This window comes from Eptesicus fuscus, chromosome 14 (assembly GCF_027574615.1).
Source record: "Eptesicus fuscus isolate TK198812 chromosome 14, DD_ASM_mEF_20220401, whole genome shotgun sequence".
Lineage (NCBI taxonomy): Eukaryota > Metazoa > Chordata > Mammalia > Chiroptera > Vespertilionidae > Eptesicus > Eptesicus fuscus.
This window is the reverse complement of record NC_072486.1, coordinates 23,656,458-23,676,058: the sequence shown is the minus strand read 5'-3', so window position 1 is coordinate 23,676,058 and position 19,601 is coordinate 23,656,458. Positions and strand designations below refer to the sequence as shown.

At 38.4% G+C, this 19,601-nt stretch overlaps 1 protein-coding gene across 10 annotated transcripts in view; it reads left to right on the top strand.

The window, feature by feature from the left end:
• UMAD1 (UBAP1-MVB12-associated (UMA) domain containing 1) overlaps window positions 1-19,601 on the top strand; it is a 247,124-nt gene that overhangs the window by 20,936 nt on the left and 206,587 nt on the right. For 9 of the 10 annotated variants that reach the window (XR_008558143.1, XM_054726486.1, XM_054726481.1 and 6 more), the window contains exon 2: window positions 136-232. Coding sequence is in view for 9 of the 10 variants with exons in the window: in XM_054726486.1 (XP_054582461.1) it covers window positions 151-232 (82 nt within the window). In the remaining variant the exon portion in view is untranslated. Of the gene's footprint in view, window positions 1-121; window positions 233-19,601 lie in introns of all 10 variants that reach the window. The other variant, XM_028156572.2, reaches the window with a different exon arrangement.

Here is a 19,601-nt window from a genome sequence, read left to right as displayed (position 1 = left end):
TCGTGCTTTTAAGTCTGGTAATAGAATTCCTAAAAAGTAGTTATTGTGATATCTTTATATTTCGCTTGCTACTAGAGTGGGTAGGAGTTTTACAGTTTCATTTGAGTTTGACATCATATAGTGTTTCTGTTTCAGATCCTGGCCGCAGCGATGTTTCACTTCTTCAGGAAGCCTGTGGAACCGAAAAAGCCCTCGGTGTCAGACACGGAAGCAGATGGCTTTGTCCTTTTAGGTGAGTTTCTGTTAAGAAATGAAATCACAATTACATGGATTATTTTTCCTTTTTAAAAATCACTTGAAAATTATAGGATTGATTTTTTAAAAATTATTTCCTAGTAATTCAAGAATTAATTTATATTAAATCTATAAAGTTCATTAATCACTTAGAATATTGTCATCAAGTCATACTCTTCTTATATATTGCTTTGGCTGTGTCCTGCAAATCAAATTTATAAAATTAACATTTTTTTAAATATGCTAGACAACCTCTTTAGTTGTGAAAAACCAAAATTCTTGAAGAATCCTTGATAATTTCAAGCTCTTTTTTATGAATAGCAAGACTTGCTTCTTAAATTAGCATCCTAAGTTACATTAGGCATCTGAAATAGAAATATTTGCTGAATGCAATACACTTCTCAATCAAATATTAACTAGTTTTCCTAAATGTTTAAGCCTAGTTTCTCTCCTATTATAAAATTATTACTACTACTTATTAGGATTTAAGTGATTTTAGAAAATATTTCTTTCAACCAGATGCTATGCTTTTCCCATGGGGAATTCTGTAAAAAACACACAAACCTTTTCTTCAGGGCATGGCGTCTTTCCCCGAGGAGGAGATGTGGATTCTGGTGAAGTTTCCCCTGGTGGCACACATCCTCTCCCACCCTGGACCTCCTCCCACCAGATCCGGGCTCCTCTCTGAGATGATTTGCATGAACTCATAGGGGGTTTACTCTCTGGAATGTTCCTCAGGTCTCTTCCCTTCCAGAGTCTAGTTTCCTACCTTTTCCTTCATCCTGGCCCAGTCCGACTAGGGTCCCCGGGCATAGGCAGGAGTCAAGGGCGATCCCGAATTTTCAGCTTAGACCCTCTGGCAGCCAGGCTTCCACATGCCTCCGACCCTGCACATTCACAGGTATGGGGGGTTGCTCTCTGACTCTTCAGTCTTTGTCTGTAGGATCTGGACCCTTGCAGACAGGACACGGAGGTTTTCTCTCTCTGGCCTCGTCCAGTTCCTGGCCTGAATCTCCGGAAGATCAGAATAGATTTTCTCCAGCTAAATGTTACCTTAGATACCGCGTCTTCCGCAGTCGGGTTCTGGCAGGCCTGTGTGTTTTCTGACTCTACTTCTGTGGCCTGGGACAGGGGCTGTGGTTGGGGCGTTCAGAGTTGTTTTTTTTCTCCCACCAGATCCCCTACACCGGAGGCAAAATAGTGGGGCGGGGCGCGGTCTGACCAGGGCCAGTGATTTTTCTGAGGAGCCTTCTGACTGGGGTACAGTGGGGTGCTGCAGACACGACTGCTTAGCAGGCCTTTCTCAGCATGTCAGGAATTAGAGCCTTGGCTTCGAAGTCAGAAGTGGCTCTGTCAACTCCAATTCCTTTTTTTAAAAAAATTAAATCTTTATTGTTGGAAGTGTTACATATCTCCCCCTTTCCCTCCCATTGATCCCTTATAGGACCCCTCCCCCCAGGCCTTCACCACCGTATTGTCTATGTCCATGGGTTGTGCATAGATGCATGCAAGTTCTTTGATTGATCTCTTCCCACCCACCCACCCACCCACCCCCGCCTTCCCTCTGAGATTCGACAGTCTGTTCCATGCTTCTGTGTCTCTGGATCTATTTTATTTCCGTTCCTTGAAATCGGCCAGTGTTGCTTCCCTTTCACGTAATGTATTAGCCTCATTCACAGAAAAACTGCAGCGATGTCTCTGGTCTTCTGTAAAGTTTCTGCTTTTTCAGGAGTTTCACAATAAATTCCTCTCTCAGAAATTTGCTTCCACAAAGCCTGATTTTTCCAAACCCTGTTCTGTATTCTTGATATTAGAACACCTCTGTCGTCTTAACATAGGCAGCAGACCTTGCTTTTTCCTGTGTTTTATGGTTAGAAATCAATATTACTCGTTTTGTTATCAAATAGGTATTTAAAGGATGTAAGTTTAGTGTATAGAGAATTAAATAGACATAAGACAGATTAGTAGGAGAAAAGCATACAGATGTTTACATGTCCATGGCAGCCCTCATAGAAGAGTGAAGACCAAAAGAAGTGGTAAAACCCAAGTGCTTATATACCAGGTTGAGTAAAGAGGCAGTTGTGGGAAAGTGACTAAAATATGTGGGGAGACTAATGGAAGATAAGAGTTATTTTAGCAAGTTCTGTCTGTGCAGTTCTCTTGGCCTCGACCCCCCATCTCTGGTGATAAGAATGTCTCTTTCTTCCTGGCATCTTTCATATGGGGGTTTTATCTCTTGCTTTCAGTTCAAAATTATCCTTATGCCAAAGTGGCACATTTTTTGGGTGGTGTATCTGCCACCCTTCACCATTTTGGGCAAGTTATGTAACCTCCTGGGTGTCATTTAGCTTATCTAGAAAATGAACATGATAGCAGTATCCACCCCATAGGGTTGTTGGGGGGACTCATTGAGTTAATGTGTGTAAATTGCTTAGGGAGTGAAGTGGTGGTATTCTCTCTCCTTATACATGTGAGGACTTAGGTTTTCCAAGTTCCTCCAGCTAACACATAGCAGATCTGGAATTAGCCCAGGTAGTCTGACTTTAGAGCCTACCTCCTGCCCTTCTAAACATTAAGCTATCCATTTTTTAAAATGTCATATTATCATTTTTAATTTTAAGACATTATTGACGTTTTAAGATTAAAAAAGGAAATTATGTTTTTTATTGTTTAAAAGAGAAAGTACTGACTTTTTTGTTGTTATTTTAATAAAGGAGGGTGGTATATTATTGTTCATAAAGTTTGGCTTTAATTTTTGATACCCCCCAATTTTTACTATTTAATACTTTAAGTATATAAAAATATTGCAGAAATCTGTAATCTCCTTAATGAGGTTGAGATTGGAAGACGGTATACATTGTTTAGTTAGTACAAAAAGAATCCTTTGACAGTGAAGGACTTAACTGAATTGACTGATAAAAGTCAGGACGGATTATTAGGAATATAGTTCATTGTCTTTAAAAATAGAATGCTAATGTCTTTTTTAAAAAAACGGATTTGTTCTGCTGAGTCGCTCTTTTTATCACATGGTTCTATGCTGACATATATATCTGCTGTAGTCTCAGAGCGTACTATGGAAAATATTTTGGAAAATGTCAAATAGGACAAATACTAGATATGAAATGCTATTATTAACATGACCCCATACTTACACACGTGTATTTTGGTTATCATGTGTTCACATAACTTTTTTTGTCCTTGTGGCAATAGGTAACATTACAGGCAAATAAATGTATATGATTGCCTTTGTGTGTTTATCTGTTAATTTCTAAATGAGGCAATGAACTGAAGACTTAGAAACATGATTACATTATGGCAACAACTTCTTATCAATATGTAGTTTACAGAATTTTTTAGATTATCATCTTATGTGGCCTTTATAACCTGTTTCTAACAAGGTCAGAGTAAACTATGTTGTTAAAAGAATAAATTATCTCTTTTTTCCCACTTGAGAATACCTTTCCCCTAGGCAAGCCTTCCTGCTTAACACAAATAGGTCTTAGGCCGCAGTTATTAGGTGGCCTTGCTGAGTTGCTAAATTCAGGGTTGAGCAGAGCCTGGGCACTTTTGTTGATAATAGGAATACCTGGGCTGTTCATATGCAATTAGCTCACTTTGGGATGGAACACTTTTTCTCTGTTAAGGTTTTCAAAGCCTTTAGCCTTTGTAAAATGTCAAGTGTGCTAAATAAGAATAAGGGGAAAAAACGGCCTTGTAGAAAAACATCCTTTCCCATGTAACCAGCTCCTATTCACAGAAGAAGGTAAAGGCTGTTCATTCATTCAGTAATGAAGTTGAAGTAATCCTCCAGGGTACTCATTTTACAGAAAAACAAATTGCAGTTACCGTTTGCATCACTGGGTGGCGATTTTTCTTAGTCTATACCGCTGTTTAAAACCCCAGCCAGCATGGTACTGTTTGTAATCACCAGGGTTTTCTTCTGTTATGACATGTTTAATTGTATTTTTAAGGCATCATCTTTAAGTTGATTACAAATCTGCTATTGTAGTGTGCAACCTCATAGTTACTTTAAATTAGGCTAAAGGGGTCTCTGTTGCCTAGATGTTGGTATATACTAGTAAGTCTTTCCAAAACCAAGACAAAAGCATGAATTAGCTTAATATGCTATAGCTAAGCGAAGGAAAAATAGCAGCAACGACCCCCCGCCCCTGAACATAAAATGAAAAGGAATAATTTAGATTACTGTTGTGTTCAGTGACACTGTTGACCAGATGTTGACTATAACTTTGAAGAATGAATTGGGCAAGCACAGTTTCAGAGATTAAAGGAGTCGGGTTTCAGTTCAACTGAAATTCATCATGTTTTTCAGAATATGCAGGTGCTTCTTAAAGTAGGGCATAAGAACTTCTAGTTTCCATTAAGCTAATTGTTTTGTAAACCTCATTGAATTTAGGATTAGAGCTTAGTAATTCACAGCAGTTGGAAGTCTTCTTTCAATATGTACTGATATTGAAATATGTGATTTAGTCTCACCTTCTGTTTCCTAGGTTAAATGATAAATCAAATTTTGAAAAGTAGTGGGTTATTTTTAACATTATTTCCTACTGTATTCCTCATCCTGGGAATCATTCAAACCATGTACACGCACTAAATTCAACTATCATGTTTTTATATGGAGCTTTTCAGGAAATCTTTTCATCTCTGTATTCTTTCCTTTATTTAGAAGTGGAAATTGAATTGTGTACAATAAGAATTTACATTCCACGGAATGAGGGACAGTAAGTCACTTTGATCGTTTGTAAAACTGAAGGCTTTAATTAAAACAACGACAAAAACGAAACAGATTTTCCGCATGTGCTTCCTATTTTTACTCCCTGTTCATAAGTATACCAAATCTTAAAAAAAAATAGTGTTTATGGATCAAAAAAGCAACTTACCCGCTTCACATCCCTTTACTCATATATTTGATATCCACAAAAACTCAAATGACAATTAATTTACTTTGCAATCTTTGTGTTTTTACTCTCGACCTTGCAATTCTAAAGCAAAGTGTTTCAGAATTTTTCTTTTTCTTTTTTAATTAAATTTATTGGGGGTGATATTGGTCAACGTGAACATACAGGTTTCAGGTGTGGGTTTCTGTGTTTCAACTAACCTCCTTATGCAGTTGCTTATTTCCCATTAAGAAATGTAGAATTGTTTGTCTAATGCAGGCGTCCTCAAACTCCGGCCCGCGGGCCACATGCGGGTGTTTTTGCCGTTTTGTTTTTTTACTTCAAAATAAGTTATGTGCAGTGTGCGTAGGAATTTGTTCATAGTTTTTTTTTAACTATAGTCCGGCCCTCCAACCGTCTGAGGGACAGTGAACTGGCCCCCTGTTTAAAAGTTTGAGGACCCCTGGACTAATGGATGGAATTAACAGAATTGTCCCATTGTTGGTTCTTACTTCTGGTTCACCTGTGCACTTACAGGCACTTCAGAGATGAAAGTGTTCAGGCAAGGCTGTCCCATTGCAGGGGGAGAGAGGGTACCACCCCAGTCTTATCTCCTCGGATGTACAGAGTGAGGGCAGGGAGAGTTGCCGGCTGTACTGTGAGGCAGAACTGAGCCCTCTGTTTAGGCAACTTGTGAGAAAGTCACTCATTCTTACTGGGGCTCAGTAGACTCAGCTAACTCAAATGCAGATCAGGGCTCTGCTCCCTAACTCTGGGGTTCTAACCCTCCTGTGCAGTAGGGGGCACTTTGAATATATACTGGTGCTGGGACCACATTCCTATACTCTGATTAGATGGGCCTGGGGTTTGGTCTGGACATTTTTTTTTTAATTCCAGAATCCCCAGGGTAGCTCTTGTGTGCATGCCGGGCTGAAAGCCACTGCAGTTCACTCTCTCTAATTTAGTAATTGTACACCATCCAATAACGTGTTTAAGACACTTCGCAAAAGACCTCATAAAAACACAAAGTTACAGTTTTTCTTCCACTGTACCTGAGCCATAAACAAACAAAAAGCAAATAAAACCCCAGAATTCCTAGGTTAAACACACTTCCTCTCAAACATTAAAGAGGCAAAGAGCAGAAAGCTTCACATTCTAAGAAATGGAATCCGTTTCTAAGAGTAAGAGTAATTAATATACTTGGAACCTTAAATGTGTGTGTGTGTGTTTAACTCAGTAGAGCAGTGGGGAAGTATTTTATTAAATTAATTATACAAACGTGAATGCCAGGTGGCCTGTGACTCTTTCTGTCGTAGCCACAGTACATCTAGATGTACTTGAGGTAAAATTATTTGACAGATTAACACCCATAAACTTTTCAGGGCAACTCTGAGCTCCTTTTTCTTTGAACTAAAACCTTCAGGCAGTCATATTTTTAGGATAGCTATTTGGGGGTAATTGACTGGTTTACTACAGTACTGCTTCCTTCAGTAGGGAAAACAAAGTTAAGTATGCACACCATATTATATAAATGGAGTCTCCTCTAGCATTTCCTTAGAGCTTTCTAATGCTCTATCCACATCTGAGACTGTTTATCTGAAAAAGTGTGATGACTGCCTTTTATATTTTAACTTCAAGTTTATTTTTAGTCCTTTTCTGTTGAGGAAATAAATAATGAGGATGACATTTAAATAAAATGTACACAGTATGAGCATGGTGCTTTGTACTAGTAATTCATGTAGGATTGGAAGACCTAAATATTGTCTTTCTGGTCATCTTAATACTACTCCAGTAGTCTTTTATATGTACGTGATTATGTTCAGCTTCTATTTTTACCCCCCTTTGAATGCAACCAAAGCACATTTTGAAGGGAAGAATCCCTGCTGGGTTTACATATTAATCTTTCTAAGCATGAATTTATGAAAAATTTAAGCATCTTGTTTGTTTATTGTATCATGATAGAATTATGCTGCTACCCAAGAATATCTAATAAACTAAATCTGAAGAAAAACAGCTCAAGTTAGTGTGATGTAATCTTTCCCTATTGTAGAGCAGGGGTCCTCAAACTTTTTAAACAGGGGGCCAGTTCACTGTCCCACAGACCGTTGGAGGGCTGGACTATAGTTTAAAAAAAAACTATGAACAAATTCCTACGCACACTGCACATATCTGATTTTGAAGTAAAAAAACAAAACGGCAAAAACACCCGCATGTGGCCCGCGGGCCGTAGTTTGAGGACGTCTGTAGAGTCATCCAGGGACCATTCTGGATGTTCACCTGCTCTGTCCCAAGCTCTCTGCTCCTTGTTAAAGATGCTGCAGATGCCTGGGCCTGACCCATACCCAGGGAAACAGTCTTTGGAGCTATAGCAATGCAGGCGACTTTCATGTGTGTTGATATTTGGGAATTGTTGGAAAAATTTTTATTCATTAAAAATTTTAAATTGACTTTAGAGAGAGATTGAGAGAGAGAGAGAGAGAGAGAGAGAGAGAGAGAGAGAGATATTTATTTGTTGTTCCACTTATTTATGCATTTATTGGTTGATTCTTGTATGTGCTTGTATGTGCCCTGACCAGGGAACAACCTGCATCCTTGGCGTATTGGGATAATGCTGTAACCAACTATGTGCAGTGTGCAGTGTGCATAGGAATTTGTTCATAGAATTTGCCAGGGCTGGAGTACGTATTTTATAATGTATGGTAGAAGAAAACCTTCCAGCTGGTGAGACAGACTGTATAAAGTATGTAGATTCAAAAGAATCTGGGATAGTTACAGGGCCAGTAAAAAGTTCTTGGCTAACTAGAGAGGGTTTATTGGGGCCACTGATGAGAAACGAGTCTAGAAAGGTGGTTTATTGTTAGGCTTGTGTGTCATGCTGAGACATTAGAATTTTATCTCACTGACAGGAACTATCAGATACCTGTCTACTTTAAGGCAGTGAGGTAGTGTTTTGTTTTACTTTTTTATCAGAAATTTATTAACAGTTTTTTAAAATATATTTTTATTGATGTCAGAGAGGAAGGGAGAGGGAAGAGAGAGATAGAAACAACAATGATGAGAGGGAATCATTGATTGGCTGCCTCCTGCATGCCCCTTACTGGGGATTGAGCCCACAACCCTGGGCATGTTCCCTTGACCGGAATTGAACCATGACCTTCTGGTTTATAGTTCAGCGCTCAACCACTGAGCCATGCTGGCGGGCTATTAACAGTTTTTAAAACAGATAACTGTTAGTTTCATCAAGATTGAGAATTATTTTTTAATGAAAAACTTATTGCAGCATCATCTCCTGAATGCATGAGTGGAAAAGTGTGCAAGTATACTTGTACCAGGTTGACAAACTAAGACAGCAAAACAACAAACCAAATGCCTTACATTATGGTATTAATGACTTAAAGGAGTCATTGTCCTGAAACTTTCCAGGGTTCTCAGTTAAATAGCTCAGCTCTATACTTACAGAACAACTTATTTTTATTTCTTGCATTTATTATTTTCTGATGCACAAGCCGGATATGGTTGGCAGCACCAAAGGAAAACTGTAACCCTTAAAATAGTTTGTTGATGGATTGCTTGAAGGAGTTGAAAACTGATAACCAGCCATTTTCCCTGTTGCTGTCACTATGTTTGGGGTTCTTAGCCAAGTTAAATTTGGGGGGCTGAGTGCAGTGTCTTTAAGCCTCCTGATATTATAGGCAACATTTTGTATTTGCATTTTTTTCTGGGGAAAAGGGTCTCCGCATTTAATCAGATTCTCAAAGGTCTGTGACCCTCAAAAGGTTAAAGGACCATTTTTTTTCTAGATGTTGCTACGTATACCAATGATCACTGGCCACTTGGGCTGTGGTATCATAGCATATTTTATTTTAATGTCAGTGGTAGCGTAGTCATTGTCAGAGGTGGGTTACATATCATTGGCCATTTTTGCTAGTTCAGATTCAGGAAATAGAATGACTTTAGAGCAGCTAAATAAAAATTAGGAATAATTACTCTAAGGTGAGATACACAGCAGACAAGATATCTATAATGAGGATATAATCTAAATGGCAAGTCATACAAAAATAAAAATTTAAATAACATTACAAAGCAATGATATCAAACAGCTAAGGTGCCTGATAGGATGACTTGCAGCATGGCGGTCCCATACAGTTACTCATTTGTTGTTGTTCCTCTGTCCCATCCTGTTACCCTGGTATGAGTGTTTCGTTTAGGGCATGAAACTGCAGTTCGTTTTTTCATTTAATAAAAGGCAAATGAGAATGGAGATGTACAGATTCTAACCAGTGATGGAGAACTTTCCTGTTGTCGTAAACATGTAACCAGGACTTCGTAATGACAGTTTGCTCTGGTTTGCCTTGCATGGACCTCTCACTGTGCTGCCCGGGATGTTTATCTGCGCCCAGGCCTGCAGCCCAGGGGTTCCTTGTGCAGAGAGCCAGGCCTGTTTTACTTGGTCTACTTCCTGTTCACTCTTCAAAGCTCAGATGAAATTTTGTCTCTAGGTCTCTACAGTCTCTAGATAGCTCTCTCTTTGATCTCATAATGTCCATTTTCTGCTATCATTTATTTGCTTCTTAATCACATCGTGTCTTGTAACAGCTCCTATATTATTGTTTGGTAATGCACCTTGTCTGCTGTGTGTTTTACATAATGGTCAGCACAGTGACTTCCAAGAATAGATCCTCAGGCCACATACTGAGGATCTACTCCAGGTTTGGGAGTGACTTCTAAATCATTTATATTTGGTTAGGAAACCTGATAATGTCTTCGGTTAAGGTATTTTTTTTTCCAGTGAAAATACATCTTTGTGTAACTTAAGACACCTATCACTTGGACTTAATTGTTACATTATAATTTTAGTTATTATATTAAAGCCAGCTGAGCTAAGTATTCATAGCAGGTTTGCCTACCCAAATTCATTCCCCCTTCTTCCGCACTTGAAAGTGTTCACCTTCCCCTGCATGGCCGTGTGTTTCTGGGGAGACTGGCTTTCTTCCCAGCCCTGGGGCCAGTTCTCTTTTGTCTAAGCCAATAAGGGTAGCCCAGTCCCCTTGTCAGAGATTAGTTTCAGAACGGTTCCCTGTGACAATGCAACTAATTGGATGAGAAGGAAGGTTGGCTCAGGGGCTCAGGGGGAGATAACGAAGAGACAGCTCCCCCTTCCCCTGATGGTTCCTTCAACTGGATGAAATGCCTGATGAGGTTGTATCCACCTTTGCCATCTCTGCTGAGGACAGGAAACCCAAGACAGAGGTGAAATGTTAAAGATGGCAGAATAAAATGAGAAAGCAGCCTGGTCCATCATGACATTGCTGAGCTGATATGTTGACTGGTCTGAGAACGGGTGAGATGATGAGTTCCCCGGTTAAAGTTTAAGCCACGTTTAGATAGGTTTCTATGTGCAGCTGACGATGTCTAGACTGTGTGACAGGCATGCTGGTAAGGTTACATCTTTCTTGTTAATCTTTTTCTTTTTTGGTAAAGCCCCTTTTAGTTTTTATTTCATTTTATTTTTTAAAATATATTTTATTGATTTTTTTACAGAGCGGAAGGGAGAGGGATAGAGAGCTAGAAACATCGTTGAGAGAGAAACATCGACCAGCTGCCTCCTGCACACCTCCTAATGGGGATGTGCCCACAACCAAGGTACATGCCCTTGACCGGAATCGAACCTGGGATCTTTCAGTCTGCAGGCCAATGCTCTATCCACTGAGTCAAATGGGTCAGGACCCCTTTTAGTTTTTAATGTCCAAACTTCCTGGAATATCTTCTCTCCTCCCCTCTCCTCCCCTCCCCTCCTCTCCCCTCCCTTCTCCTCCCCTCCCCTCCCCTCCTCTCTCCTCCCTTCCCTTTCCCTCTCCTCTTCTGTCAATAAAGTTCCTCAGTTGACATCCATATAGAGAAAGTTTATATTTATGTCCTTCAAAACTCAAGTTTTAACCAAACAATGCGTGGAAATAGCCCGGAGTTACATTTCAGATGAAGAGAGCAGACTGTCCCATGGAAACATCTTGAAAGGTATGCCTGGCGGCATCGAAAAGAATGTGCGTCATGGACATTGCTGGTACCCAGGGAGGCCAACAATATGGTGATGACAAGCATATTAAACTGTTGGGTGACCAGGAAACTAGTTTAACTTACTCACATAATAGTTTGCTACTTTCCTGCATTTTAGTAATGTTGTACAAAACTGGTTGGTATGTTTAGATTGATGTGCAACACATTGTACTTTTCCCCTTTGAAGCAATGGGAAATAGGCATTTTCTCACACATCCAATTTTCAGGAACAGACTGATGTTAAAGCAAGAGGTTCCTGTACTAATCTGGACCAGCTATTTTATTGTCAGCAATCCTGCTGGTGCTAATAGTCTTCAACTTAATATAATCTTAAGGTAATACAGTCTTAAAGCATCTCACCAATATGACTCACATATCTTTGTGTTACACATTTAGAAATGTACCATTTCCAAAAATGCTAAAGGCAACAAATGAAATCATAATCTTTTTTTAAAAGATTAAATGAAAATTTGAGAGAAAACTTGAAATGTATGTTTAGTTTTATCACCCCAAATTTATGGTTCTAAAGTTGCTTTTTAAAGTTTAAAACCAATTGTATATTTTTAACTGAATTTCATGTTAATCATGCTCAGTTTTCAAATTTTAAATGAGAGTTTTTAAAGATAATGATAAAAAATGGATTAATCCCATTGTTCCATGTTTAAATTTTTATTATCAATTGAGCTATGATTTATATAACATTCTACCATTAAAGGGTGGGAGTGATACAGTATATCATTTTTAGGGCTGGAAGGACATCTTATGGTAAGTCTAAACAGCCTCACATGTGAATATTTCTGATTGAGAGTTGCATACTCAGAATACTTTAAAGTACGTAAATTTCTTTGTTTGCTTAAGAAGGTCAATATAGTGTAGGAGTGTAGTATAGAAGCTGCCTCATATAAAATACCAAATTACGGTATGAACCAATTATAGTAAAAGCATTGCCTTTTGAGTGAGATATAAATAAATGCCTTTCTAGCCTGTGGGCATCTTTTCTTTGCTAGCATTGGGTCAAATGTGCCACCACAAAAATTCAGTTACGATTCCTACCTTTTATGGAAATATGTGAATGCACCCAACTATATTTTGATATTCTCAGTTCAGATGTATGTAACCGTTTTCCATTCCCCGAAGCAGTGCCTTTTCTTTCAGCCGTGTTTAGGGCTCCAGGGTGATAGGACCTGGAAGCGTGTGGAGCTCCGCGTGGCACAGACCTGTTTCTCAGGTGGTGTCCGTACGCACCTTCCTGGGACCGGACATTTTGTAGGAAAAAATAAGCTGATGGAATTTCAGGTTTCCCGTTCGAAATTTCCCTTACATTCTAGAGAGAGAGCCAACATTAAGATTACGAACACGTATTAGGCAGATAACATGCATGACTGAGGAGCAAATGGTTATTAAAGGGGCAATTTGCAGAGAGTCCATCACATTTACTTGTATGGCGGTTTTGTACTTTGAACTTTTGTAGCCGGAGTCATGGTTTTATATTCTATTTTATAAGCTGTAAGATAAAGTAAACTGGACATTAACAGCAATTTAAACCTGAGAGAACCTGAGATAGTTTGTATGATATAATTTAAAATATTAATACTTCATAATGTTCTGCAAAGAGCATTTTGTCTTCCAGGCACTTCTTGACGTTCACTGTGTGAAAAGATGGCATTTTATAGGAGATGGGAACTCTGCTGCCTTTTCCCCTCATTTTGTGGCGATCTTGTTACTTTGCTGGGGCACAGGGTCCTCATCTGGTGAATGAGAGGCTAAATTAGATTTTTATTTCTAGAGTTTTGGTTTGTTTTTAATAGATAAACATGTTAGTGACACTTTTTTGTTCTGTATATTTAAAGAGACTGCAGAGGATGGTCCTGAAGAGTTTTCTGTTACATTGAGCTCTTTTTAGGAGGGCAAGTAGTCGGTCCACGAGCTGACAAAGAAAAGTCAGTTTGAAGATTTTCTTTTAGTTAAAATGTTACATAGCCAGTAGCCCCAAAGTAGCCCTGACTAATCTTTTGTTAAAATACTCATGAAAACAGAGAAATCTTATAACCATACCAAACTTAAGGGTGACAGACAGGTTAGACTGAGCAAAAACTAGCTCATCTTCTATTCATGGTACAGTGTGTTGAGAGTTAGTTACATTTTAAAAACATAGCCCTGGGGTGTTCTGTGAAGAAAACAGAGTACTTTGTTCCCTATTCCTGCACTTCCCTCACACACAACCATCTTTCTTTCTTTTTTTTTTTTTTAAAATATTTTTTATTGATTTCAGAGAGGAAAGGAAGGGGAGAGAGAGATAGAAACATCATGATGAGAGAGAATCATTGATCGGCTGCCTCCTGCACGCTCCCTACTGGGGATCGAGACGCAACCCGGGCACATGCCCTTGACCCGAATGGAACTGGGACCCTTGAGTCTGCAGGCCAACGCTCTATCCACTGAGCCAAACTGGCTAGGGCACAACCATCGTTTTTCATCCTGGTAAACAGCTGGTCAACAAGTAGAAGAGGAATGGGTGGTGCTGGATGGCACAGTGGGAGGGAGGTATAGTTCCCACCTGTAAAACAATGTAGGCAGGAGTAAAGATAAAATTGGTGCCAGTATCAGTGATGTTGAAAATTTTAATTTTGTAAATGTACTCCTGAGAGCCAGGTGGTAGCAATAAGAGGAAAAAAGACATCCCAAGAGGGGCGTTCCACTGGGTGAACGCCTAGGACAAACATGCACATGGACGGAGTGCTGTGTGTACCAGCCTGCCTCCAGCTGGTGGGTTTTTCTTTTTATTGAAGTATAATTGGCATACGATATTCGATTAGTTTCAGGTGTGTATCACAGGGAGTCAATATTTATATACATTGCGAAATGGTCGCCACAATAAGTCTAGTTACCATCTGTCACCATACAAAGCTACAATAGTGTTATTGACTGTATTCCCTGTGCTGTACATTATGTCCCCATGACTTATTTATTTTATAATTAGAAGTTTGTACCTCAGCTGGTGGAAATTTATGTTTGCACAATCTTTCTGGAAGACAAATGGGCAATATCTATCAGAAGCTTTAAAGAAATAGATCCCCTTTTCCTTAGAAATGCCACTTTTCATAATTAATCATCAAAACATAAACAAATGCAGTTTATAAGGTGGTAGGTTCAGCATGAACCTTTATGTTGTTTATAGTTTATGTGTCTAAAAGTCTCCAGCAGGAAAACCACGTATTTGTGTATGGATTTAGGATTGCAGGTGATTTAATTTTTCTCCCGTTGGTTATTGAATTTACCTAATTTGATGAGTTATATTTACTGTAATGAACATGTGGTAGTTGTATAAGCCCAAAGTCAGAAGGAGCCCCAAAGGGCTCTGTCCCTGAATCTTGGATTCTCTCATGGAAACTGTAGTTCTTCCAAAAGCAGAAGTGCATTTTGCTCTTTCTACAAGATTTGCATTGTGCTTCTTCCTGTTTTCAGTTCACCAAACATTTATTGAGTAAACATAAATACTGTTAGTTTCTCTTAAAATATTTATATTAATAATTATAAATATTATTTTAGTAGATTCAAGGCCAGAGTATAATAAAGGAAAATCTCATTTTAAAGTTTTCATTCATTTTGCAATAATTTAAGCCACTTATAGCATTTCTCAGAGGCAAAATGTCTTGGATAAAGAAGTTAATTCTTTTTTAAGTTTCTCTTTCCTGTTTTCCTGAGTGTTCGCAATGCTTTATTCCCTAAATACCTTCATGAAACCAGCATTTCCAGTACATCAGGAGGCATTCTTCAGATCAATTTGAAAGTGAAATTTCATTGTATTTAAAAAGTTGTTTATAAACTATCATTTTTAGTGGACTGTATAAATGTGTACACTATTTTATTATAGTCTAATTTCCAGCAGTTTTAGTAATATGAAAGTAGAGACTTATGTTCCTCTTCATAAATTATTTTGCACGATGTTTCTGTGGAATTTTAAGTTTATATTTTTACTCTAATCGTACTGTGACATATATAATAATTTTTTTTTCTCTACAATGGGTTTTGTATTGATTATTTAGTTAATAAAGTTAAAATCATGCTATTTTTACACAGTGATTATATAAAAATAGCCTTTCTCTCTGGCGAACGAGATCTCTGTTTTTGGTTTTTGTTGCCATTATTGTCAGGTGATCTGGAATGCCTGAGAATGATTTGTTGGTGTAAGGCAACTGAGTTTTATTTCAATTGTCATCAGTCACTTGTAGCAAATATAGCAAAAGGTTTAATTAAAAAACAACCCCCCCCCCCTTTTTTTTTTCTATATCTATAGCGGAGCACTGTTAAGTAGTCGGAAGTTTATCTCTGAGTCATACTTGGACATTTGGAAGAAGGAATTAAGTTATTTTCCAAGAAGAGTAAAGCACCATTGTTCCCCATCAAGTAGGCATACAGTAGTTTGCTTGCCATCAACATTTTCCCCACCACAGTTTACTGCAGGCAGAATTTTCAAGCCCAGCCAACTTTAGGATTTGACTTAAATAACTGTTATGTTCTATTAGATAAAGAAAGGATGTGCAGAGAGAGAAAATTCTCCTAACTTTGTCCCTACATCTTTTTCTAGACCTAGTAAGTTGATTTTTACTCTGATTCTTTCATTTTCATTACATGCTTCTCAACCATGCTCTGTCCATGTTGCTTTGAGTTATAGAACTTCATAAATGTTTAGTCTCAGAGCAAGAACACTCAGGCTTTTCATGTTCTTTGGCATTAGCAGCTGTAACACATTGAATTTCTGGCAGTAGAATTTCTACGGACAGAATCTGACCCCTTGCCCCATGGCCCTGAATAAAGAAACCTTGCTTGTGAGCATGTGTACCTCAGCCAAGACTTCGGCTCTCATTCTAGGTAGACCCAGCATCTTTTTTTTTTAGGAGAGGGAGAGAGACATAGAAACACCAATGATGAGAGAGAATCATTGATTAGCTGCCTTCTGCATGGCCCACACTGGGAATCGAGCCCACAACACGGGCTTGTGCCCTCGTGGATGCTCAACCCCTGAGTGACACTTGCCCGGCGACCCAGCATCTTTGAAGTCTATGTATGTTGGGAATTAATCAAGTATCACTGTTAGGTTATTTTTCCACATCTGTCTTCTCACATGATCACAGATGTTTATTATAAATTAAGCAGCATTATTCCCATTATATTTTATACACTCATAGTTGGGTTTTGTAAGGCAAGAGTGTGAAAGAATGAGATGGATTGTCAACCTTTATCTACACGAGGCTCTTTTAAACTCCACTGTATATGGGTTTCTGATAAAACTGATACAGTATGATTGCTTTTCTGCTTCAGCTCATATGAGATTCACCGGTTTAGAGCTGAAATTGATAGGAGTAATTAGATAGTTTTAAAACATGGTCTGCTTGGTGAAGTGTCATGATAAAGATAATTTGGAAAACCTACATGGAATTTATTAGATGTGTATTAGCATAAAATTTTAATTTTGTAAAAAAAAATGTTTTAGAAGATCCGAGGTTAGCCACTGGAATTAGCCACGAGGCCTACTTGGAAATAGAATAACTTGTGGTATGCATTTGGTAAGTGAAATTGTGGAAATTCAGATCCCATTTGACCATGGGAAAGTGTGTTTTTCCCTTCTATTAACTGATGTCAACTGCTTGAAATTTATCGATCTCAAGGCTCTTCCTCATTTGTTGCCAGTAACCCTCCCTCGTACAGAACAAATGACTCACACGCTCAAGCTGAATAAAACACTCTGTAAAGATTTTCTGCCTCTTGAACTGCTCAAAGTGGGCATTGAGTAGTGGGCACTGCTCCTTGCCAACTGGTTTACCCTTAATAATTCCATGCGTTAGGGCCCTGTCAGACCAGACTCAAATGTAGACACTTCCATTTTTTTTTTTTAAAGCTTTCCTCTTCAGACGTTCCATCTGCAATCTGTTAAAAACAACTTAATACGACTGGTCACAGATTTATTGATTTTTCCTGGGCATTTGACTATGTGAAGTGGAAGTGGCAATGACTAAGCTTAGTGAGCTCAGTAAACACCCTCTCCTTGCTCCGGATTCTATAGAACTTCTATAGAATTTTCAGTGAGGGTAAATCAAACTGTTTTGTTCTTCTGTGTATTCTTAAAAAGTCTTATTTTTCCATCCATTAAAATCTTGATGAGCACATACCTCTTCTCAATGAAATGCATACCTGAGTCTTTGCTGGACTGAAGGGAGAGATTCATCTTTTACAACAATGCTGATTGTGTAGGTTTTTTTTTTGGACAGGTCTCTTATTGTCTAGTACTTCTATCTAATTTTGCTTTAATATTAGAATCATCAAGTTTGCCAGACAGTTGGAATACTTAATTCGTTTATCTCTTAAGTAGATACCATTTATTTCATCTTTAAATAATATATTTTTATTGATTTCAGAGAGAAGGGAGAGGGAGAGAGAGATAGAAACATCAATGATGAGAGGATCATTGAACGGCTGCCTCCTGCACGCCCCATACTGGAGATTGAGCTCCCAACCCAGGCATGTGCCCTGACAGCAATCAAACTCGGGACCCTTCAGTCCACAGGCCACTGCTCTATCCACTGAGCCAAACCAGCTAGGGCTTATTTCATCTTTTTAAATTAAATTCATTGGGGGTAACATTGGTTAATAAAATTTTATTAATTCCAGGTGTACAACTTTATAATATATCTGTATACTCCAATGTGCGCTCACCACCCAAAGTCTTGACCCTTTTTAAGTGTTCCTTAAAGTTATCTGTTTAGGACAGATATCTTATGGGTACCTTTTAGAGATTTTAAGCAATGGCTAACATAAAGTACAATTTTAAGAAATTATTACGACCTCTCTCTGTGGCAGTTCTGCTCAAACTTTTCTTCCAACTTATCCTAATATTGAAGGGGCATAAATACACACCCCTAAAAGCCTTTGGGTTGGGCACTTAGCTTCAGGGAATTTTTTCCCCCTTGGAGCTGATGTAATCTTAAACTCAAGTGCAGATTGAGCAAAAAAGAAGAAAAAAAAAACTCGAGTATTCCTCACTCAGTGCATAATATAGCTGTGATTATTTTAACATAAAATGCTTTAAATAATTTAACATCAAACAGTAAATTAGATGCCGAGAGATTTGCCGTGGTTTTCCTTTGTTGTCATGTATCTTCTCACATGCCTCATATGCTCCTCGGGGTACTCTTCTTCCAGTTTGAGAATTATAAATTAAGTTCCTCAGTTGCTTAAATGATTCTGTTTAATGAGACCAGAAGCATTTTGGAGGGCAATTTTAGTATTCCTTCAGCCCACTTAAGGGCTGCTCAATCGCCTTTTTTTGGGGGGGAATTACTTGGAGTGGATTCCTTATCAGGCTGAGTCTCTATCAATTTGACTGTCAGAGTGTACAATTCAGCACTTGATTAGAAATAGAGAATTTCTGCACTACAGGTTCTTGCCAGAAAATATTATGGATCTTTTTTGTTGTCAGGTTCTTCTCAAAACCTCAGTAACAAGCAATATTAATGGTGGACTGCCTGAAAGATAATTCATTCATTACTCAAAATATGTCTTATCCTCTTTTGGATATGGACTGGATGAGAATCTGATGAAAAACACCCATGTATCCATGAGCCCAGTATTTCACCTACAAGTTTAGGAGACTCATAGAATCCTTGTAAACCATTCATGGGTTTCCAGTAAGTTAATCATTTTCAGTAAGTATTTATTGAATGCCTATACAAATACTTACTGAGTGCCCATGGTATAGACACATGCTGGTAAGCACTGAGAATAAACATATCTCTGATTCTGAAGAGATTTTATTTATAACTAGAGGCCCGATGCACAAAAATTCATGCAAGAGTAGGCCTTCCTTCCCCTGTCTGCTGGCACCGGCTTTCCTCCAGCACCCAGGACCTGGGCTTCCCTCTTCCGGCTGCTGGCAGGCATTCGACACTTGGACTGGCTTCCCTCTGGCTAAGGCTTCATCAGGAAGGATGTCCAGAATGATGTCCGGTCTAATTAGCATATTACCCTTTTATTATTATAGATGAATTGTTATAAGCTTCATCAAGTCTTTTTTGTGTGTGAAATCAATGAAATAAGATATAGATAGGTCATTATTTTGTGAGAAGATTGCAAAATAACAATTTTAGTTTTTTAAGTAACTATGGAACATTTTCTTTAGTGTGTTTTTTTTTTTGTAAGTATTCTGTGCGTGCATTTCCCTCTTCATTTCTGCCATTAATTTCAACCAAATTGGTAAGTTTTGATTGAGAAATGGCTGTAAGGCAACTTTCCGTGTTTTTAGAACCTAGCTCTTTCCTTAGAAATCACTTCTTCAATCAGATCCACCTGACTTAACAAAAAGTGTTTGCGATGGAATCATTGCAGACTTGATTCTGTCTGAATATTTTTCCTATTTTGTGG